General features: G+C 38.8%; 1 protein-coding gene and 1 long non-coding RNA gene across 5 annotated transcripts in view; one reads left to right on the top strand and one right to left on the bottom strand.

The window, feature by feature from the left end:
• The window catches only part of LOC122550731, a 34,310-nt gene extending 10,193 nt beyond the window's left edge, over positions 1–24,117 (top strand). The window contains exon 3 of one of the 2 annotated variants that reach the window (XR_006311931.1): positions 23,086–24,117. This is a non-coding gene — a long non-coding RNA (uncharacterized LOC122550731). Of the gene's footprint in view, positions 1–8,165; positions 8,249–23,085 lie in introns of those variants that run through there. The other variant, XR_006311932.1, reaches the window with a different exon arrangement.
• LOC122550729 (zinc finger MYM-type protein 2-like) lies at positions 1,567–24,219 on the bottom strand. Of its 3 annotated transcripts, none has more exons than XM_043691895.1 (3): positions 8,627–8,795; positions 6,383–7,438; positions 1,567–1,945 (listed from the first exon to the last, which is right to left on the bottom strand). In XM_043691895.1, exons 2-3 carry the CDS (start codon positions 7,422–7,424, stop codon positions 1,893–1,895), a joined length of 1,095 nt encoding a protein of 364 aa, XP_043547830.1. In that variant the 5' UTR covers positions 7,425–7,438; positions 8,627–8,795; the 3' UTR covers positions 1,567–1,892. The 3 variants fall into 3 exon arrangements, with proteins under 3 accessions (XP_043547830.1, XP_043547829.1, XP_043547831.1); XM_043691894.1 differs by lacking the exon at positions 8,627–8,795 and adding an exon at positions 24,124–24,219 and having other exon boundaries at positions 1,878–1,945; XM_043691896.1 differs by lacking the exons at positions 1,567–1,945; positions 8,627–8,795 and adding exons at positions 2,637–2,677; positions 24,124–24,218.
• Between the last annotated feature and the right edge of the window lie 304 nt (positions 24,220–24,523).

Below are 24,523 nucleotides of genomic sequence, written 5' to 3'. Positions count from 1 at the left end.
CAATATACCGGCCACTACAGCGGACAGCTGAAACTGACAACCAGAAGCGGCAGGGACAGGCCACTATAAATGCTGGAGGAAACACCACAGAAGCGCTTCACAGGAGGCTCCCAAGCACTGAGGATGTCACCTAGACAGGGGACGAAACGTTTGCAACAAAAACTTTCAGCTCAGCGAACAGAACCACAGCATGTTACTGGGAATTGAGGGTTTGAGTTCTGAAGAGTGTCTGTCTGAATAGGCTGGGAATTTACTCCCTTGACTACAGCGTAGGAGGTTGACACTTGACCTGGTTAGGTTTTTATAAAAGGAGGGATATATGGCAAGTGTTTCCTTCCCCTAGGGTGAGGGATTTCAAGAGGGGGCATATTTAAGAGGAGAGAGTTAAGACAGTAGTTGCAATTTTTTAAAATCATCTGTGGAATGAACTTCAGAGGAAATGGTGAATGTTGTATAGTGTTCAAAAGACATTTTGGATAAGTACAAGAATTAGTAGTGTTTGGAGGGGCATGGGCCAAGCACAGGCAGGTGGAACTAGTTTAGTTTGGGATTATGAATGGCCTGGATTGGCTGCACCAAAGAGGATAGAGTTATGCAGCACAGAACTAGACCCTATTTCTGACCTTATGATGGCAGGCAGGACAAGATGATTAGGGGGTTAGATAGGGTGGACAGTGTGAACCTTTTCCCGCGTATGGAGTCGGGTATTACAAGGGGGCATAGCTTTAAATTAAGGGGGGGTAGATATAGGACTGAAGTTAGGGGTAGGTTCTTCACTCAGCGAGTCGTAAGTTCATGGAATGCCCTGCCAGTAGCAGTGGTGGACTCTCCCTCTTTATGGGCATTTAAGTGGGCATTGGATAGGTATATGGAGGATAGTGGGTTAGTATAGGTTAGGTGGGCTTGGATCGGCACAACATTGAGGGCCAAAGGGCCTGTACTGCGCTGTATTCTTCTATGACACTGATAATGTAGCTGAAGTTGGTTGGGTCCAGAGTAGTTTGATTGATAAGGAGGGGTCTCTTGTGGGTAGTAGTGGTGTCTTTCTGACTGGGCTTGAAGATCCAAATTAAAGTCCCACCCTCTCTCTAGATATGTCATGATATTTAAAAAAAAGACAAATTGCTAGAGAAAGTTAGTAGGTTGGCATCATCTGTGGAATGTAAGAGTTCAGTGGCCCTTCATCAGAATTGGGGAAAAGTGATTGGGTTGCTCCTAACCAAGCCAATTTTTCAAACAAAACAGGACCTAAAAAGGTGGAGTGGAGGGAGGATAACTAACAAGCAGGAAGGTATTCATATTCTGAAACTGTTAAACTGAGCACCTTATCAACACTTACCATTTTTGGCTTATCCACTTTGTCTGCCTGTCTCAGCACCATTGCCATGTATTCTAACCCCATCAGTATAAGTATCACCTTTTCAAAGGGACTTTTATGACAGAGGGCTCTGGACTGAATGTTAACTCACTCATTCTCTCCAGATACTGCCAGACTTGTTGAGTTTCTCCAGCACTCTTGTCATGTCATAACATGACTGAACCAAGTTGATTTTAAAAATCTGACAAATAAGGGGAGGAGAAAAACTGCTTCTGAATAACATTGAAGTAAAATAGGCTATGGGGTGGGAGTCTTGTTTTCTGAAAGTGTGAAAATGTGTGTAACATAGCTGACCCATTGTGATGTTCACTTTACATTTGAGAGCTATGAGCAATGTCAGGGATCACTTAGTGGGATCGTTTACTGGGACTAGTATCCAGCACTACACTAAAACTGCTCACATAGCCACTGCAAAGTACAGACCCTTTTTTAGAAAAAGCCAAATTATTCACACTTGTAACAGGAAGATCAGATTGTTGGAACAGAAGCAGCCATGTTGTTCAGTCACAAGTTGTCACAAGTTATCACAGACATTCTTCCAGCTTCTTAATCTTTCTCTCTGGCCGTCTGGAAGACAATGTCAAGCGTACTCTACTTTAAATGTGGATTTTAAAAGAAAGTCCTCAGCTGGGAAAAGCCAATAATATGGTGCTTTCCCAGTATTCTATACATCAATGACTTAAATTGTTCAATTGGTGCTCCCCTAAACCATTCCTTCAGTGGGCACTGTTCCAAGTGCAATACAATAACTGCTATTGCAATACTAAGAAATTGATCTAATTTAATTATAGGATCATGACAGCTAAAATTTTTTGACCTACTCAGAACAGGAACATGTGATCAGTTTGGTGCATCACACTTGCCTGTGGAATGCCCCAATAAAGCCCTGTACTCTTGCAGCTAACAGTTTTGCTGTCCCTTTATTTGAAGGATTATGGAAACTAAATTTTTAAGCCTAATCAACTGAGGTGGTCATAATGATTTGAGTGCATTTCGCTCCACACCAGAAAGCTCCAATATGGCTCCATTTCAAAAAAACCATGCCGAATGCATGCACACACTATATCCATTTATAGTAGATGAGCTGACATTGTGCACAGCCTCAAATTAGAAGTGGAGTCAATTCCAGGCTGGAGCAGAAGCTTTAGTGGATTAGCACTGAATGTAAATATGATCGTTCTTATTTTATCAACCACTTATAGCCCAGGTTTCGGCTGGATAAACTTGCTCAATGTAGTTATTCCTGAGCTGAATTTGTACCAAAACTGTTGTCTCAGCATATGATTTGTGCCCAATTTCCTAAGAAACAACAGTATTACCATCAACAGCCAGCAGTTCACTTGTTTTTCAAAATTATGAGTTGGAGATACTTATTAAAAACAGTTACACTTCAATTCACTGTTCCTCTAAATGTCAGATGATGTAAATGCATGGATAAAATGAGATGAGACAGCAAAAGAGGTGGGTAAGAAAAGAGAAAATTCACATCTGCAAGGAATTAAAAATTACATATGTCCAGTGGAAGTATGGCCTCTTCCACTGGTTTTGGTTTGATAGCTCTATTACACATTGCTGAGAAACTATACTCTAGTCAATTCCATTTTGCTTCTACGTTTACCTCTTTTGTATTGCTAAATAATCTAAAAATCAGGCTGTATTTCATCTAAAATCAGCTTCACCTTAGTCTTTATCTTGATCTTTTTATATTGAAAAACAACAATTCACATATGGACTAGACGAGCATTTAACGCACATTCATAATCGCTTGACAAGGTGGTATCTCGGAGATTGATAGTTACCATTAGCTTAGATTATTAGTGGGATGTGCATATAGTTGACTAGGCCAGTGTTTATTTGCCCAGTTAGGTCAACCACATTGCTGTGGGCTTGGAGTCACATGTAGGCTAGATCAGAAAGACAGACTTTTTTTTTAAAGGAATAAAGGACGTTAATAAATCAATTGGACTTTTAGAACTAACAATAGATAAATGGTTGCCAGCAGGCAAGTTTTAAAAAAAAAATGGAATTCAAAATTCCACCATCTGCTAGGGTGGGCTTCAAACGCATAGTCAGATGTACAGCACAGAAACAGACCCTTCAGTCCAACCCATCCACGCCAACCAGATATCCCAACCCAAATCTGTTGGGTCCCACCTGTCAGCACCCAGCCCATACCCCTCCAAACTCTTCCTATTCATATATCCATCCAAATGCCTCTTAAATGTTGCAATTGTACCAGCCTCCACCACTTCCTCTGGCAGCTCATTCCATATACTTACCACCCTCTGAAAATGTTGCCCCTTGGGTCTCTCATATCTTCCCCTCTCACCCTAAACCTATGCCCTCTAGTTCTGGACTCCAAGAACATCAGCTGGACTCAATGTCTAATCCAGTGACACTGCCACTGCATACATTTCATTTACATCAAAAGTTTTAATATTTATGGAAGTCTATATTTGTAATTCTAACTAACGATTAACATTTGTCTGCAAAATCTGTTCACAGAAGTGATCTATTTTAGTTTCCACAGAAATTAATCATTTAGATTTTAAAATCCTCAAGTAACTGAAAATCTTTCAATGTTCAAAATCATAACTGAAATAAAAGTGGCTATTTTAAAGCTTAGAGTTATTAACTTCTGAACTTAATTTTGAAATCTAGTTACCATCTATGAAATAAGTTAGGTTAGAGTGAGGAAAAAAGTATTTCATTGTCCATCTTGCAATATTCAAAATCACTTTGAATTCCCATATCTGGGTGTGAAGACTTTTTATTTTCTGTATTTTTGATTGTGGGCTGAAAATGGTTTTTAAAAAAAGGACCATTTCAAAACCAAGAATTATGAAAAAATTTGCAGCACTTTAAAGACAAGTTACCGAAACTGGGAAAGTGGTGCCTGCACTCCTGCTTTGTTCAAGTAATGGGGAAACTATCAGGAGACTGTCAGTACAAGGGAGTGCATGCACAAAGAAATTTGGCCAGTACAAACAGATCGGTTTGTGCAATTGTGGCCAGTTGTGGATGCCAAAGATAATCAGCTTGGTGAAGCTCTATTTGGTCCCAGAATGGCTGATCAGCTCAAGTGTGAACAATACAGCGAGCTCTGGAAGGGCAGATGGTGTCCCTCCCCTCTGCAGACAAAATACTTCAAGCCTGAAGAAAGTCAGTTTTTGTAATCTGTTACCCTTAATCAGTAAGACTTTGCAGTTAGTGTACTAACTTGAAGTGAAGGTACCTGGAGAGAGAGATTCAAGAACCAAAATTCCAGGCGAACCAAAATTCCAGGCTAACCAAAAAGGACCATCTTAGCAAACTCGGACTGGTACTATTAACTATGGATCCCAGTTCCAGTCCCTCCCCACCCACATCCATAAAACAATATTTGTTATTTAGTCTGTGCTTGTCTGTGTGTGTAGCATTTTGAAAAGGAAGAGCTTTAATTAAGAGCCAAATGTTGATCTTCATTGTTGTTTATAATGAACAGTTCTTATTAAATCTTACTGGTCAGTGTTTAAATCATAGAGTAGTGGGGCTTGAGAATCAGCACACCTTCCCAAGTGGGTTAGCACATGGGATTCTTTTTTACCCATAAATAATAGCTATTGAAAGCTTTCATTACCATGACTGGTACATAAAAATAAGATGGCAACGCAATTATATAGCAGATGCACTTCAGTCAATTATTATATCTGAAACACTTATTTAAATTTTTCCAGGAGGAATAGTTAGTTTCTATTGTATAACTATTCTCCACTCTACATTTTACTGGAAGAATCACCATACCATTGAAAGAAGTTGCTACAGATTTGGTCATAAGTTCAGTTTATTGCAGACTATAATAGAGAGAGCTAGCTTGTTTTGCTGTTATTAGCGATTACTATGAACTATCAAATAGATGGTTTACCGCAACCCCATCTCACACCAGTAGCTGGCATTTGCCAGCAACCCTCAGCAAGAGTGGCTAATTCACAACAATCAATTTTGTTTTCATACAGCTGCAGGCTCTGACCAACCCAAAATGACCTTAGTCAACAACTGTATGGCCTAAATTAAACACTTTCTCAGAGCCATCAAGCACTCTGGCTTTCCACTCCACACAACATTCTCCTCTTCCACTAATGAACCTTGTATAGAGTGGAATCTTACCTGGCTTTCTTATTCACTCAAACATAATGGCTCCACAGACAGTCAATTGCTTCGACTGGGGGAGGCCAAGCTCTCCTCATGCAATCCCATTCAACACATTGTGACTAAGACTGCACCCAAATTAGAATGTTGTGCCTCATTCATTAATTAATGGGTTCCTAAAGCCCACTTGGCTCATTATTTTCCTAAGTGCAGAAATTCTTCAAGGCTGCCCCATTGCAGAGATTGCCCCTCCTCAGCATCCCATTAGCAGTGAAGTTGATTTCCTCACTTCATTCAGCTATGAACAAAATCAACATTCCAGAAATGCTGTCACCTCTTATACAGCAAAATTCTAGGTATAATCTCCAGGTAGTATTTTAGCAATCATTCCTGCCACTAAGAAGCCTTCATGTTCCCTGTTTATGTCACTGAATCCCTGCCCTTCTTTAACCACATCCTCGTAGTTAACATCCAAATTCATGACTGTTTTCATACCCTAATTTCCTATCCACACCCACACATCACTATCCAATGGAATTAACCACCACTCTCACCATGCATGTCCAGAATATTGCATTTGATTTTGGCTTCCCATGTTCATTAACACTAATCAACTATTAGTTGGGATTTTATTTAAGCAATGATCTAAGCATTTTTAATCATCAATCAGTAATAAAAGTTATCGTTATAGATTTATGCATCAGTATTTTTTCACTTGTGAACACATTTTAAAAAGTACTCACCAGTGCTCGTGTGGAGCAGTGATAGTATCCTTACCTCAGAGACAAGAGTACCAGCTTAAAGTCTCACCTGCTCTAGTAATGTGTAATAACATCCTGAATAGGTTGATGAGAAAATAATCTGTAAAGTACTCACCATGTTTGTGTTGGGATGTCAAAAGCAAAGATTCACCATTTAGAAATCCATTTCCAGCACCATCCATAATATTGTCAGAGTTAGAAGTCCCTGTGCTATATTGAAAAGCTTGTTTCTGTACACCCTCATCTACACCTTCAAATTTCTGATCGTGAAGAGAGGTAACATTGCAAATCATTAAATCTAAATCAGTTTCCCCAGAACATTGTACTGGTGGTTCATTTGTAACGGGCTTAGAACTGGCATCCAATGTGGTGACACAAGTTATTTGTATCTCAGAGTCTGGTTCGGTACTTATACCCTGGCTTAATGCTTCGTTTCCATTTGTTGGCAAAATATTACCTCGTCTGGTATCTGGAAGCATTGTTGCTTGTAAAGGGTGGCATTTATTCAAGTCAACTTCCTTTATACTTGTTCTACATTCCCAATTTAAATTGTTATTCTCCAAATTTGGAGTACAAAATAAACCCTGATTATCCACATACGGCACTCCAATATTATGGAAATCAACTTTGTGGGCACCCAAGTCAGTTGGTTCGCTGAATCCATTTCTTTCAGCGCATCTTCCAGATGTGGCAGCTTTTCCTGGCTCAGGGTTTCCTTCTTCCTCATCATCAATTATGATTGGCTCTACTGGTGACACGAGATCTTTTCCTGTTGGTGGCAATGATATATTCATTTCATTTCCTATGGATTCTGGATTTTGGAACACTGCAACTGAAGCACTGGATTTGTTTGCTCGTGTGTTCGCATGACAATTTGCAGAAAGGGAAGGTTCGACAAACACAACGTCATCGTCATCATCCTCATTCTGGGAACAGGTTACACTACCTTCTACAGGTTTCCAACGGGAGCTATCAGAGTTAGATTTGAGATGGTTGTTCACATGTTGAGACCCATCAAAGGCCGTGGATGCGTTTGAGATTGCGGTTGACATATCACCGTGTACTCCTCCTCCAATTCCCAAGTATTTTTGTTGTTCAATGTATTGGTCTTCTGGCATTGAATTCATACCTATAGATTCATTATTCCCAATATTCATGTCTCAAGTATAAGCTGTATTGAAAAGAAAGAATATCAAAATTACTTCTTTACAAATAAGAATTACATTTACACACTATCTCAAAGATTTAAGGTCAAGCTGCATCTTGATTTGAAGTTAACTTATTATACTTGCAATGTAGCCTGGAAAAGTGAAGTTTTGTTCATGAACCATGAGTTTGTACTTGTATTGTACAAGTGGTCAGGAAAAGATTATGTTCTGAAATATTAAAGTATACATTTTTCCATTTGAAACAATGAATTCTCAGTGCAAAATAGAAACTTTTTTTAATTCCTTAGAACAGGACAGTGGAAAACAAATTTAAAGTGAACAAGACAGCACAGGCACAGAAAGTGACAATGATGGCACTTTGACAGCAGAAAACATACACATCCACCTTTTCCCCCAGCCCCAACCCCCTCCAATTATATCTCTACCCCTTTAGCTCACAAGCCTCATTCCTGATACATGTAGGCAGTAAATAGAAATATGTCAATAGGGAGGAGTGCAGGTACATTTCTGGCCAACAGAAAACCAGTCTGCATCAATTAAACAAGACTACTACTAGTGAGCCAAAAGCGAAAGGAATTACATGGATGATGGGGAAGGGAGACAAGGAGGGTGGTTCAATTACTGTATTTGAACAAACAAACGGAAAAGTATTTGTATAATCTAAGTGTAGATATTTTAATAGTGAAAGTTAAATTAGCTGCACTGGCCACGATCTCCTTTTATATATAGGGATGGTGTCGGAGGGCTTAATTGCAATGTTACTAAATCCAGGAATACAGACCAGTTGGATTCGCCTCAATGATGGGAAAGCTTTTAGAACAATGCAAAGACTACACATTTTATCTGGAATTTTAAAGTGAGTAAAAGAAAGTTTAGATTACCAATTTTTTTTATTGATAGAAGAAGTGATAGCATGGTCACTAAACAGTTTCAAAAGAGCACAAATTTTGCTAGAAGCATCACATCTCTTTGGAAATAGAGAAACTTCCTGACACCAACTTGCAAATTTTGGTCAAGCCTGCTAGGAAACAATATTACTCTCCCTCTTTTTAAAAATCAGGAAAGAAATAACACAGATTTTGCAAAAAGAAAGAAAGAAGGTCTAGTTCAAGGCAAGATGAGGTCCAATTGGCTGGCTACTGAAATGATCTAAAAATAATTCATACTTTGGCCAAAAATCAAAAATTCACCTTGTCTCTTATTTTTGATTGGAATCTGATGCTGTGCCCTTTTGCCTATATTTTCGCCCACAGTATTCCTGATAAATACAATCTATTTGTCTTATCTGGCTTGTCCATCTTGACCTGCTGTGCTTTTCCAATGCCACTTTTCGACTCGGACTCTCCAGCATCTGCAGTCCTCATTTTCTTCATATCTATCCCAAGTGTAAATGAATGTTTAGATTTAAAGGGGGTACAGTTTAAGTTTGCAAGTAATTAAAAATATTTTTGCCATATTTCAGAGATTAAGTTCTTGTTTTCTTCATTACTAATGAAATCTGGTTTGAGTTTATATTCTCTTTAATCATGACTAACTAATCATTGATCAGAATTGAGTTTAGTCTAATTCACTACTGCAGTTTGTATTTTTGTCCTTCCTAACATGAAGCAGAATTCTTGTTGGATGTAAGCTCTTCACTGTACAACACCAATTTCCCCACAAGTTGTCTTTACATTCTTTCTAACCCCTCCTTGGTAAGCACGGTTCCTAATTACCTATCGCACTCACATCCACCTTTTCCCCCAGCCCCAACCCCCTCCAATTATATCTCTACCCCTTGGCTCACAAGCCTCATTCCTGATGAAGTGCTTATGCTGGAAACATTAATTCTCCTGCTCCTCTGATGCTGCCTGACCTGTGCTTTTCCAGCACCACACTCTGACTCTGATCTCCAGTCGTCACTTTCTCCTACCATTTAACAGGAACCATCCTTCCCCAGCTGCATGGATTTAATTGTCTGCCAGTTAACCAATACATTGGCCCTCTTTTTGACTTGTTAAATGCAATTTAACTGAATTGATTAAAGATTTTTAATAAGAAACAGCAAATATAATACCAGCTAATGATTAAGCTGACTGTTTATATTTTTCTAATGTTCCATGTGACCATAGTGCATCACATAAAACAAGCTTATTTTAGGAAAGAGGTAGGGCAAGAAGAATATGTTGATGATATTGCACACTTGCAAAAGTTTGCTCAAGTCTCCAAAGAGGAATAGAAAAAAATGACACTACTAAACCAGACACAAAGAAGTTGGCCTTGCGACAAGCTGAGATAACCACTATGTCTCAGCTGCTTTTCCTGCAAATCCCAACTTTTATTAAATACAGCTGTTTTTCACTAACACTGATCTAAAACAAAGCATAGGTTAAAATCATTTAACCCACATGTAAAGTCCTTCTTTTTGGAAACCAATCAGAAGTGATAGCCAGAGGTTGTTCACAATGTCTTTCAAAAACTAGCAAGTGAGTCTGCATTTAAGAATGGAATGGAAAGCATTGCTAGCATAATCTGCATTTATTCATGAATCAAACAAGTTCATGAAAGTCCAGGTCTTCATACAGTTCATTATGGTGATAATTCTGCAGTTTCTTTTGCCCAATCTTGAAATTTATTTTAAATATCCTTCTGTGTTGTCCTGTTTTCATATCAGTTGAAGCCTACGCTCAGAGACAGAGACACAGTATGACTATCTTCTTCACCTTTATTCCGGGCCCTGGAGAGAAAGAGCGATTGCCCACATACACATTGAGGATGAGTGGATTAAATTACAAAAGTCAACCTGGGATTTGAGAGAGGCAGGTGTATAACTAACTTACTAGTGTAATGGAAAAGGCTGATGAGGGGAACTGAATTTCTAGATTGTGTTTGATATACATTTCAACATACAAGGACAATTAAATAATAGTGTGTCAGCATGGATTTGAAGTTGGCTGAGAAACAAGAAATGCAAAACCGTGGTACTTTTCTTAATGTATATAGATGCCAGAGGTCGAGATTTACAGGGCACAATTTCAAAATCTACAGTTGATTAAAAGCTTGGAAGTACCGACAGTATAGGGCATAATGATTGACTTCAAAAAAGGATAAAAACAGGCTAATGGAAGGTGCAGCATAATATGTTGGGTGATTTATGTATATTTAACTTGAGTTTGGATTTTTCACTTGCCTAAGGGGTTTTAATGATTAAATATTTGTACTATTGTGGTGGTTTATTTTAGAAACAGTGACAGAGAAAGGCTCACTGGAGAATAATGGGTTTTTATTTACTTTGTTTGGTCATTAATACTCCCAATATAAACAGCATTGTGTACAATGCTTCCAGATGGAATTGATTTTTGGCCTTGGGGGAAAACACGTATGGTATGGAAACTAACAGTTTTAGTTTGAGCAATTCTGCAGGGTTCTTAACTGAAGCTAGATGTGTAAAGCAGTTGCTCCTGAGAAATGCAAAAGATAGTTTTAAAAATTCTAAATTAAGATACCATACTGCATGGAGATTCATACAAGTTCCAAACTAGAAGCATTTGGTTAAAACCCAGATGGGGTTATTTCAAGCTGAAAATGTTTAAGCTCATTTGTGAGATGAATCAAGGAAGAGGCTCAGATTCTCACAACTGAGAGTTGAAGTCAAAGTTAAATTAAACCCTGTGGTAAGCAAAGGATTTCTCTCGAGTCTACAAGTACTGTAATGGAGTGCTGTTTGGATTAATGGATTGCATTTCTTCTGTTTGTTTTGGAATCTTTGAAGTGTCTTGCATACAAATATTTTAGTTTCTTCTATTTTATCATTTATTTTCCTTAACGAACATCTGTTTTAATGTTAAACCAAATCTGCAGTATCACATGCTTATGTTTCAGAGAGAGACCACCTTGATAAAACAATAAAAAACAGAACATAATTGATAAGCCAGATTTCAGTCCGAGGTTTGACATGCCCAGTAAGAACATCTGTTGGCATGAGAGCAATTGAGGGCTCTTGGTAGGATTTTTGAATTCACTGGATTGGAAGGACCTTTAGGTTTGTGATAGCTGTAGACATAAAAATGATTGCATTCTGGTGAATTTATTCAGAAAATTGAAGATGACTACTGAATGTTACTAAGAGTTTCTTGGCAATGTATGATACAGCTGCTGGTTGTTTGAAATCTTTTGATTAAAAAGTGAACGAAGAGAGTTAATAAGAATAAAGGTCAAGTAAAGGTAGGATCTCATAAGGAAGAGATGAGTCAAGCAATTATTTGCTATTTTGAGTTAGGAGGAGGAAGTCTTGAAATTGGGGTATCACAACTAGAAGTAACTAAACTTAGAAATGAGAAAAACAACTGGATTTAAAATGTGAAGTGAAGAGACTTCAAGTAGAAGAGAGAAAATAAAAAAAAGAGAAAAAATGTAAAGGGAGAAAGCGGAAGAAATGCAAAATGAGATTGAATGAGAGAACACCAAGTAGCCCAAAGAAAAACTTAGAATAAAAAAGAAAGAAAGAAAGAAAGAGGGAGTAGCTTGAAGAATGCTTCTAATTACAATTAGGGATTTGATTTAAACAACGATCTTTGCCGAGTGCCCAAATTTATTGAGGTTATAATCTCAAAACTTACTTTATTTCACACGAGAAGATATCTGGACAGATGAAGCAAGGTTTGAACCTTAATGTCAGAGTGTTTTGGTAGGCAAGGCCATGACAATGTACACTGCAGATTGGTTTCTAACAAACCAGGATATGTAAGTGCCAAAGAGGCAAATATACAATGCTTTTGAGCGGATCTGAAGCTCATCAACTAAAATATTGGACAACAAGAAACCAAATTCAACATCTGTTAAATTTACAAGGGATCAAAAATAATCGATTAGTGGTAGAATTCAATCAAGGTAGAGAATTATTTTGAAAATGAAAGGGAAATTATGATCACGGAAGACTCCAGAAACAGTATTTCTGCAAATTTTAAAACAATTTAGACAAAGGTCAGGTATTTAGGATCATAAAGCAACAGTTCTGACACACGATACCTCAGATAATTTCAGGTGAGGAAATGGCCTTATGAAATTCCACAGAGAAAATCTGTAGATTTAACAGATACTAGTTCTAGAGAACAGAGAATACAAAAGAATTAAAAGGGAAGTGATACAAACAAGTTAATACAATTCCACTGTAAAATTGGACATATCATTAATAGCTGGGAATTGACTGGGAGACCAATTTTAGTCAAAAGGATATTTAAAGAATTTTCAGAGACGGAGGCATAAGGAAAGGAAGTAGGGAGTAAAACTTTAGCACTAGTACAAGATGATCGTGTTTCCTTGGAATGTACCAGTGCAATCATGAAGATTATGTTTTGACTTGTGAAGAGATTCAAACCACTGGAGGTTCGAAAGTTTGTAATTTCAAAAGCAGAGGTAAACCAAAGATGATACGAGAGACATGGGTAAATCAATTACACGGCTGACTGATAGAACTATTGGTCTTCCAAAGGGTAATGAAGGAGAAAATTATAATTTGAAGCCCTTAGATTAGATTAGATTCCCTACAGTATGGAAACAGGCCCTTCAGCCCAACAAGTCCACACCGACTTTCCAAAGAGTAACCCACCCAGACCCATTCCCCTATATTTACCCTTGACTAATGGACCTAACACAATGGGCAATTTAGCATGGCCACTTCACCTGACCTGCAGATCTTTGAATTGTGGGAGGAAACCCACCCAGATACGGGGAGAATGTGCAAACTCTACAGAGACCGACAGTCCCCCAAGGTGGGAATTGAACCCGGGTCCCTAGTGCGGTGAGGCAGCAGTGCTAACCACCAAGCCACCCTCATGGTGGAGCACACATGGTGGTTATAAGCCAGTTTCATTATATACAGTTGAATTAAAGGATGACTTGTTCAGTGGAAAAACTGTATGGGGGTATTTGAAAAAAACAATTTGAAGGGATGACTTTATTTTGGGAAATAACTGGCAGGTAGGTGCAAGAATATTGGCCTCAAGGGGTGGTGAAACAACCACTGGAGGTAAAGAAAACTGACATTGTTTCCCACCTCTGATGTGACTAGAACTTAGGACCAAATGAATAGACAAGAAGAACAAAATTATACAAAACAGAAATAGTTTGGAAATGCAGCTACTGGACGCAATTTTTGAAAATTTGAGAAGAATGATACTGATGTGTTTAGCTCATTTTTAATATATAGAATTCAAAATTGTCTAAATTAAGTTAGGCTAACAAAGCCTATTCAGAGACTGAAACAGAAGCCATACCAGAGTGTTATTTGAAAAATAAATTGAATAAATGATGACTACATTACACTCAAAGACACAATACGCTTGATGGACTTAAAGGCCTACCTCTCCTCCTACTTCTTAGTCTTGCCAACCTATGGACAGTAGCCCATCAGGCCATGATCCAGCCAGAGAATTCAAATGTCATTTTATGAGTGCCTCATTAAAGCCCAAAGGCAGGTCAATTAAACAAGATTAAATATTAGAAGATTTTTTTTTTATTGACCTGGATTATACAAGGAGGTGGACAAATTTTACTCAAAATTTGAGGGAAACCTGAACCGCCAATTAAACCTGCACCTTTCAATCCAATACAACCTTTTAATAGGGTCTGAAGAGATTGTGTCAGATTCCTATCTATAATAAATTATGGGATCTTGTACTTCTAATTATGGATGCTTTTATAATATCTCCTGAAGCAATACCTTAAGTACACAGTGCAAAAAGAGGGGTAGTGGAAACATTAGTCAAATTTTGTTTTACAAGACAGGACTGTCTAAAGATATACATTCAGATAAAAGTTCAAATTTAATGTTTTAACTAAATGTACAGGATGCATGACCTACAAAACAATATCCTTACAGACTCAATCCAGAGAGATTAGTTCAAGTGAAAGATGAGATTAAGGTTATGGTAAAGAATGACATTATCAAACTGAATCATAGGTGCTAGAGGACCCCTATTGAGACATTAAAAGGGGCAGGATCTGTATTATTATAAAATCAATATGGTAACCACAGCAGATGTGCCTCATATTCCAAAATTAGTGAATAAATGTATAATCTGTCAAAAATTACTTGATAAAAAGGATACTGGCATGTTCCATTGACTGACAGAGCCAAGAAATATGAGTTTTGTTACACCAAATGGACTTTCAATGCAAAGACATGCAACTTGGAACCAACATTCCAACAGGTAACCCATGCTTAACATTAAACTGGACTATCTCCCTGAATAATATTAAAGGGTTACACTGCACGGTCTTCCTCCAGAAACTGAATGTCCTGGAATTGGTGGGGATGACATTCATGCAAGAATACAGATAACTCCCACTTCATTTAAACAGCCATTTACCACTACTCTCCTGCTAGTATCAAATTAAACTCTTATTCAGTCCCTTCCATTCAGAAATGCTTTCATAGCCATCCCCCGATACTGAAGCATATCACACTTTCATTGTCCTGGAGGATCACTGAGTCAGGCAATTGTTTGCATAATGATTCCCCAGGATTGGGCAGCAACATAATCTCGGAGGAGAACCTCATCCTACCATTGTACCCGAGATAACATGTGGTTATGGGGGGGGGAGGGGGGGGGGGGAAGGAAAGGAGTAGCCGGTGTATCTGTAAGCATCACCAACTGATTTGTATAAAAAAGGGGATGTGTTTCCTTTGTTCGAGGCCTCTTTTTACTCTACTTTCCACACCTGCAACGAGGGTCAAATGTGGTCGTCTAGCTTGTAGAGGCTTTAATAAACTTTAACTGTTTGCAGAAGTTAGTGTGTACAAATTCCATTTCGTGCGAAACCTCTGGAAAAGAACTTAATGTATGGTGGCAGCGGCGGGACTGCAACATACATGAAGCTTCCAGAATGAACAAGTGATTGTCTGAGTGTCAGTTGGATGAGCTCACAAAGTAAGCTTCACCTTGATCTCTCTCTCTCTCTCTCTGAAACTACCACTCAGTCCACCCCTCGTCTCTTGGGACTTGGTGGTGACAGAATCTTTGTGGTAACTCGCACATCAATGAGTCACTTTGCACGGAAAAGAGAGGTTATAAATCAGGGTTACGGTCTCCAGGGTTTTTAAAATTAGGGTTAGAGTCCCCAAACATATAGAGTAAGGAAAGGGGTTCAAGTCCCTGTGAGACGTAAATTGAGAAAAGGGTTAAAGTCCCCTGGAAAAAGGAGTTTAAAAAGCTAGAAATCAGGAACTGCAAAGAAAAACATCTAAACAAAATTTGGTACTTATTAAATTCAACGTTTTTGTCACCCATGCGTTCTCTCAGAAGTACTTTTGGGATGGCATGGCATAACCAGGAAAAGGAAGAGGACGTGGAGCCGTTACGCTGGGATCTCAACAGTAAAGTACATTAACTGCTGGGGAAGCTTTGTCCAGGTTTTTGCTGTGGGAGTCTCAAGTTTCTGGGCTGTGGACTCAACTGGCGAGTCTTTCTTCTGGGGGAAGGGGGTGGCATGGAATGTGGTGCCATGGAATGTGGTGCCATGTGCTTCAGTGAGAGAGTTTTCTCTTTTTAAGTGTAATTTCATAGAGAGGATTATTAAAAAAAAACACAAATTAGAGTTGTACTAATACTTTGGTCAAAAAAGGAACTTTCCATGTAAATTGTGCCATGCTGAGAGTATTCGATATTTAAATATTTTGGTTTGCTGAAATACTGGTTCAGAAAATCCTTTTAAGTGACTGTTTTACCTAGTTTGAAACAGGATCTCAATTCAGTGTGTTTTGTGGGCTATGTAATAGGGCAGATTTTGTTTTTATACTGACATTGTGCAATGTTACGTCCTTTTTAAAATTATCAAACTTGTAACCTTAAAACAAATTGATTGAGTGCCTTGATTGGTTTCAAATTCTACAATGCCCGTTATATAAAAAAAAAAGTTGGGTCATTGGTCATGCTTTAGCCAGATGACAATATCGTATTATATCTTTGCTGCTATGTTTTTAAATGCAGACTGTTCACAAGATGGAGTGCATTTGAAGTTTGATATTTTAAGATTTTAGAGAATATTAGAACTGGAAGCTGAGACGTTTAAGTTCTTTCTATTATTGTTAAGACTTCATTGGCCCCCTTCATATTGCAGATTCAAAGAATGTTGATCTCTACCAAAGTTGCCACTGTAATTCTGACTGTTGTATTTGGGAAGTTTCATTTGGAGAACATATTTTAATATATTCTGCATTTGTTTCCCATGAGTATTTGAGATTTAAATCTGAGCTAAAACGGCCTCTTCAATGGCTTAAGCATAGGAAACATTTTGTTGTTTCTTGCTGTTCCAGATTTTTGAAATACTTTTCCTGACAGCTTTTACATTAGCCAAGCATCAATTTGTCAACGGAAAATAATTTTTGAATAACCTGAATGAGGTCCCTTGAGGTTTTGAATTTAGGACCGTTGTTGTTTATGAATAAATGAATTGTTTAGGCAGTACAATTTAGAAGTTTATGGATTATATAAAACTTGATAATGTCATTAATGTTGAACAGAGTAACAGACTTAAGGACGACTGTGTTTGCCTATTTCAACATTCTCAATCTAATGTAGTGAAATGTATGACTGTCTTCATACTGAAAACGACCCTGACAAGGATGGAATGAGAGAGGAAATGCAGAGATACTTTCAGGAGCTAACATTGTCTCTACAGTTTCTCCATTCACAGGTAAAACACACCTTTGGACCACCACCCACCCTCCCCCAATAACCTGATCCAATGGATTCAATCAGGAAATAGATGGTGACATCTTGCAAAATGTCCATATTACAGAGAAGGAAGGAAGTGCTGGATGTCTTGAAACGCATAAAAGTAGATAAATCCCTAGGACCTGATCAGGTGTACACTTTGTGGGAAGCTAGGGAAGTGATTGTTGGGCCTCTTGCTGGAGATATTTGTATCATCGATAGTCACAGGTGAGGTGCTGGAAGACTAGAGGTTGGCTAACATGGTGCCACTGTTTAAGAGGGGTGGTAAGGATAAGCCAGGGAACTACAGACCAGTGAGCCCGATGTCGGTGGTGGGCAAATTGTTGGAGGGAATCCTGAGGGGCAGGATGCACATGTATTTGGAAAAGCATGGTCTGATTAGGGATAGTCAACATGGCTTTGTGCGTGGGGAATTATGACTCTCAAACTTGATTTGAGTTTTTTGAGGAAGCAATAAAGAGGATTGATGAGGACAGAGTGGTAGATGTGATCTATATGGACTTCAGTAAGGCGTTCGACAAGCCATTTGGATACAGAACTGGCTCAAAGGTTGAAGACAGAGTGGTGGTGGAGGGTTGCTTTTCAGACTGGAGGCCTGTGACCAGTGGAGTGCCACAAGGGTCAGTGTTGGGTCCTCTACTTTTTTTATCAGTTACATAAATGATTTGGATGCGAGCATAAGAGGTACAGTTAGTAAGTTTACAGATGACACCAAAAATGGAGGTGTAGTGGACAGCGAAGAGGGTAACCTCCGATTACAACAGGATCTTGAACAGATGGGCCAATGGGCTGAGAAGTGGCAGATGGAGTTTAATTCAGATAAATGCAAGGTACTGCAGATACTGCATTTTGCAAAAGTAAATCTTAGTAGGAGTTAGAGAATTAATGGTAAGGTCCTAGGGAGTGTTGCTGAACAAAGACCTTGGAGTGCAGGTTCACACTCCTTGAAAGTGGAGTCGCAGGTAGATAGGATGGTGAAGAGGGTGTTTGGTATGCTTTTCTTTATTGGTCAAAGTATTGAGTACAGGAGTTGGGAGGTCATGTTGCGGCTGTACAGGACATTGGTTAGGCCACTGTTGGAATATTGCACGCAATTCTGGTCTCCTTCCTATTGGAAAGATGTTATGAAACTTGAAAGGGTTCAGAAAAGATTTACAAGGAAGTTGCCAGGGTTGGAGGATTTGAGCTATAGGAGAGGCTGAACAGGCTGGGGCTGTTTTTTCTGGAACGTTGGTGGCCGAGGGGTGACCTTATAAAGGTTTTCAAAATTATGAGGGGCATGGATAAGGTAAACAGGCAAAGTCTTTTCCCTGGGGTCGGGGAGTCCAGAACTAGAGGGCATAGGTTTAGGGTGAGGGGAAAGATATAAAAAAAGAGACTTAAGGGGCAACTTTTTCACACACAGGGTGGTACGTGTATGGAATGAGCTGCCAGAGGAAGTGGAGGAGGCTGGTACAATTGCAACATTTAAGAGGCATTTGGATGGGTACATGAATAGGAAGGGTTTGGAGGGATATGGGCCAGGTGCTGGCAGGTGGGACTAGATTGCTTTGGGATCTCTGGTCGGCATGGACGGGTTGGACCAGAGGGTCTGTTTCCATGCTGTACATCTCTGACTATCTCCCCAGTCACGAGCAGGAAAAGTGAAGAAGCTAACAATGGTGGTGAAGAGGAGATCAGTATGTTTTCTGTCAGTTACCTTCTTATGGACATTAAACCATGCGAGTTTTACCTTCTCTTTTGATCATTTAAGGAATATGAAGGTTCACTGATCAAGCTAACATCAAAACAGCCATTTGGCTTTGTTACATTTAACAGCGGAGCAGAAGCAGCAAAGAATACTCCATTCATCTAGCCTGCTGCCGCACTTCATGCTCAGATGCGCTGGTATCCTTAATCTGAAGCATCTCCACAAGGATGGAAGTCTCATCAGTTTTGTTAAGTATTTAACTGCCCTTACTCAAGAATTCAGATTTCTTTGTGGAGTGATACAGGACAGACTGGATTTGTTTTCAGGTTGGACTTTATTGAAGGAGATTTTGGACAACTAACTAGTTTCCATCTACTTGGAGGAGGCGGAGTGATCACTAAGGACTGTGGATTAAGAACTTTACTGGTGAACTTTTTTCCCATGTGGGAGGATTCTGCAAATTCTACTTACTGCACGGATTAGTAATTTTTGTGTTTACAATATGTTCTGGTTCAATAACTTGCTTAAAATACCAGCTGTCAGAGTCTTATGAAAGCCAATAGTGTCAGAGGTGGTCATCATGGAATAAGGGTGGAATGTAATGTTAAAAGATTAAATTGGACTATCTCCCTGGACATTAATGTAATATTAAAGGGTTAAACTGCACTGTCTTCCTCCAGAAACAATGTCTGGAATTGGTGGGGACGACATTCATGCAGATAACTCCCACTTCATTTAGACAGCCATTCACCACCACTCTCCTGCAAGTATCAAAATTAAACTTTCGTTCAGTCCCTTCCATTCAGAAATGCTTTCATAGCCATTGCCTGATACTGAAGCACATCACACCTATTATCCTGGGGATCACCGAGTTAGGAAATAGTTTGCATAAGGATTCCCCAGGATTAGAGCATTTACATTATCTCCAAGGATGACCTTATCTTACCATTGTACCAGGGATAACATGTGGTTATGTGGTGTTGGTTTGGGGGGGGGGGGGGCGCATGTGGCCAGAGTATCTCTGAGCATGATCAACTGACCTGTATAAAAGGGGATGTGTTTCTTTTGCTCAGGGCCTCTTTTGACTCAACTTTGCACGCCTGCGAGGGGGGTGGGGGGGGGGTGGCGCATCTAGCTTTTACAGGCTTTAATAAACTGTTTGCAGAAGTTGGTGTGTACAAATGACATCGTGTGTGTGAAACCTCAGGAAAAGAACCTAACACTAGGACAAAGTTGGCATGAGTGTACTTTATTTCGAGCAAATCTGAAGGATAAAGTTATGTAATGCCTTTTTAAGATTGTTCCTTCTTAAACTTCTTGAAGAAAAGCTGAAAATTCAGAAGGGTGGAAGTATCATTGACAGCTTGAAAGACATGCTGAGAAGTATATCAGTTTTACCTGGGTCTAATCACGAGAAAGACTGAAAACTGCCGATGAAAGCCATTGGTGTGGGGATTGCTTTGCTGAAGGATGATAAGATGGGGAATGAATGGCCTGTTATTTAGTTTACAAAGAAGCTGACTGGAAATCAGAGATAGAAGGTTCTTGCTAGTAAGGCAGTTAAAGGCTTTGGAGAAGGCAGGAGAATGGGATTGAGAAACCTAACTGCCATGATTAAATTAGGTAATTCTGCTCATATTATCTTTACTTATTCAACAATTGAGGAAAAAAGACAACATTGTGTCATGTTGACTCTACATTGTTGTGAAATACATATTAGGAAGCATGTGGATGAAACAGTATAATGGACCACAATCCTTGGGTTTTTATTTGAAAAATTTTGGAAGGAGCTCAATTCTCCAACATAAGAAAATCAGTTATGTGCCTGGAAAGCAAATTATAGCAAACACTATCAAGAACAAATCTGAAAGGCAAAATGATGTGATGCCAATGAACTAATTTAAAATATGGTTGTCATGTAATTTGTATATTTAATGTGAATATTACTATTATTCCAGTGACATAACAACAATGGTGTGAATTGTTGATGAATAATGAAAATGCCTCTTCAAACATACATTTTCATTCTTCTTTGGGGAAAAGGTGTGATGCAAGGCAAAAGTAGAGATTCTTGATTATCAAGGGATGAAAGATTATCAGCCATATGCAAAAAATGTAGCGTTGAGATTAAAATCAAACCAGCCATAAATTTTACTGAATGGTACAGCAGGCTCAAAGAACTAAGCAGCCTACCCTTCTTCCTTGTGTATGTGTTCACATACAGTACATGATGCTATCTAGATTTTAATATAATCCATTCTTAAATTTAGATTTTTAAATATGAACTAGTGGCAGAGAGAAAAAGGCTTCCTAGACAGCAATGAATTTTTTCTTCACTGTTTACTTTCTTTGCTTGTAAACTTTCCTAAAGTGTGTTGCGCTTTCAGATAGAAGATTTATTTCATGGAAAAAAAGACCCATAACGTGAGGGGGAAAAAAAAATGCTTGTTCAGTCTTTGTACGCAGAGTTTTTAAAAGTGAAGCTGGGAATGTAAAGCAGCTACTCCTGAGAAGTGGACGAAAGAGTTTTGAATTGTTAAAGTGACCTTTAATGACTGATAAAGAGCTTAATATAAGCAATTTAGTAAAAGTTTCAGAAGTGTTTGGTTTAAACCCTGAAGGGCTTATTTGAAGCTGAGAAAGTTTGAGCTCAATTACATCACAAGCCAAGGAAAATGCTACATGTTCCCATGATCAGGAATTCAAGCCATAGCAAGGTTAAACTCTGTCTAAGAAGGGATTTCTGCCTGACATTCAAATAATGTAATGGGATGCTGTTACGATCAACAAGTCATTCAAAATGGGACCTGAGGGATATAAACCTACAGGCTATGGTAATAGAGCAGTGGAATGAGTGACTACGTTGTGCCAGAGAGCAAGCAGGGACTGAGTGAACTTATGTTAGAATCATTCTATGATTCCATAAACAAATAAGACAATCGCCTCAATTCTAGAAGACTGAGACTGGTAAAACGGGCAGAAATCTAGCAGATACAATATAATAGAAGAATGAAAGGCCACATTTATGCTGGAAGACAATATAAATTTAAGATAGTATACTTTCAAAGCGGGTGCAAGACAAAGACATAGGGTATAGGCACACTAAGTAGCAGGATAAATTGAGAAGACTGGTCAAGAATGAAATCTTTAGCTTCAGTATGGGTGGCACTATAAACAAAAACATGATTAGGCCTCAGTTAGAATACTGCATTCAATTCTGGACAGTGCACTGTTGGAAGAAGCCTTCTAGATAATTTGCAAGATTGGTAACAGAAATGGAGGACTTCAATAGTTCTTAGACCAAATAAAGTTTAAAAAAAGTTTATAAACGGATCAGTGACAGAGTCAAAATAAACACCTGTTTACTGCTGAATGAAGTCAAAACCACAGACTTCAAATTGAAGCTGTGAGATCATTTTTTTTTTAAAATGAGTGGTGCATATATGGAATGAGCTTTCAGAGGAAGTGGTGGATCTGACTATATTAACAATGTTTAAAACACATTTGGATAAGTACATGAATAAGAATAGATTGGAATGATATGGGGCAAATGCAGGCAGATGAGGCTAGTTTAGTTTGGGATTACAGTCAACATGGACATACAGATCCTTTTGGTCCAGCTTCCATTTTGTACAACCGACTATAAAGAGACAACAGAAGGATTTTTTCCTTATTTGTAAAAATATGGAATGTATTTTGTACAGGATGGTGAAACAGATTCAATTGCAATTTTCAAAAGGAATTGAAAAACTACTTAAATAATTCCACAATCAAAGAATGAATTGGAAAGGGGGAAGGGAGTTGACCAGTTAAAAGTGACCTATCAGGAGTGATCAGTTTGATAGGTCTACATGGATCAAATGGCCTCCTTCAGTACTATATTTTGGTCATGTCAGGGGATTTCTTGATTGAAGATTCAAGCAATAAACGTCAGATGTGAAGAATTGTTATAATTAGGTACGAATAATATCTGTCACTACACAATTACAAACAGTAAATTGAAGTGGCAGAATGATGGACCAAGTATACATGTTTCTCGTTAAGGAAAACTGATAAAGTAGTCACAACTTGTTTGGCTATAATTTAAAAATAACAATTCAGTATCTCATCGTTAAACGAGTCATTTAGTCTCGCCAAAAAGATTTATTTCCAATTGTATTCAATTGTAGAATGGAAATAATTGGTTACACACGATTTCATAGCGATTATTTCGAAATTCTGTTTTTTGTTAAATAAAACACAGATTCGCAAAGTAGCATGTTTGTTTGCCACCACAATGCGGACTAACAAAAGACGGTGAAAACAAGGTACTGAACCGCTTTGCGTACGTGAAACCCAAAGAACGACTGAATCCGGGACAACGGCTAATCAGAAAACCTGGGCTGGATTCTCTTCTGAACTCGTTTCAATCCAACATTCTTTGCCATCGACGTACCACAATCTCTCTTCCTCTTTCACCCAGGAAAACTTTTTTTTATTTTAAAAAAAGGGCTGACTTTACAATGAACACGCTTTCCAAGTGGTAACAATTAGGTTTATTTTGTTAGCCTAGAGGAATTATAAGAAAGGGAACTCATACCAGTTAAGAGATTAGCACCAATCTCCGTGAGGTTCTCTTCCCTCCACCCCCAGTTGCCCCGCCTTCAACACGCACCAAGCTCGCTTGTGGCGAGCGTCTGTGCGTTTCGCTATTCACACCCACAATGCTCACAGAGAAAAAAAACCTACCCATCCGGGATTAGCAACCTTAGGAAAAGGGGTAAAAAAAAGGGGAAAACTTAATTGGACAGATGATCAAAGAATAAATAAACGGAACATAAGCAATTTAAGACAGTGAAATTAAGCCCAATGCCCTAAAACCATTATGGGGGGGGGGGGGATAACAAACTGCTTTTTCCCCCCAACTATAAAGAAAAAAATTGCCCCACTTATTTTATAAAAAATAGAGAGTTTGCGATTTTGTTTTTGATTTTGGGCAAAGTGGATAAAATTCCCTAAGGGATTTCCCCCTGCCCCCAAGACTGCCCCCCCAAGCCCTCACGGGTTTACCCCCTTCGTTGCGGTACTAGCGCACGTCCGCCATTAGAGAGCGACCGAAACAATACGTGAGGGGGATTAAAAAGGGAAAAATAGAGGCGGGACAAGTGAAACTTTACTCAATTAACCATTATTTCCACGAATTGAATCATGTGGCTTCTTTTACAGGTTTTGGCCCCGAAACCCGCATAACAATTCAAGAAAAAAAAAGGTTAAAGCAGGCAGGGTTAATATCACATCTTACCCGATTTCCCAGAGATCTACACCGACCGCACTCGTTCCAGTCCCGGGCTAGACTTTAAGTCACTCGAACTTGATCATTGAAGCCCCGCCTTTGTTACACACTGGTTGGTCAAATGCTCGTATTTCGCCCCCGAACGGTAGAATTGCGATATCCGTTTGGTTGTTGCCTTTGCCAATCATTGTGACGGCATCACCTTCCCGTTATCAAGTTAGGTTACCCACCAGCCCTCCAGCAGCATATTTATGATCCTGGGCCGGAGAGGGCGCTGTGTGGTTGGCAGGCAAAAGAACTACATAAAAATAAACAATTGATTACTTTGATTTGTGAACAAATCACGTGATAATAAGCATACTAGGCATTTGTTTACATGAAAGAAAATTGAAAAATAAATTTTAATAGA

Source organism: Chiloscyllium plagiosum, chromosome 6, assembly GCF_004010195.1.
Source record: "Chiloscyllium plagiosum isolate BGI_BamShark_2017 chromosome 6, ASM401019v2, whole genome shotgun sequence".
Taxonomy (NCBI): domain Eukaryota; kingdom Metazoa; phylum Chordata; class Chondrichthyes; order Orectolobiformes; family Hemiscylliidae; genus Chiloscyllium; species Chiloscyllium plagiosum.
This window is presented reverse-complemented; position numbering and strand designations above follow the sequence as displayed.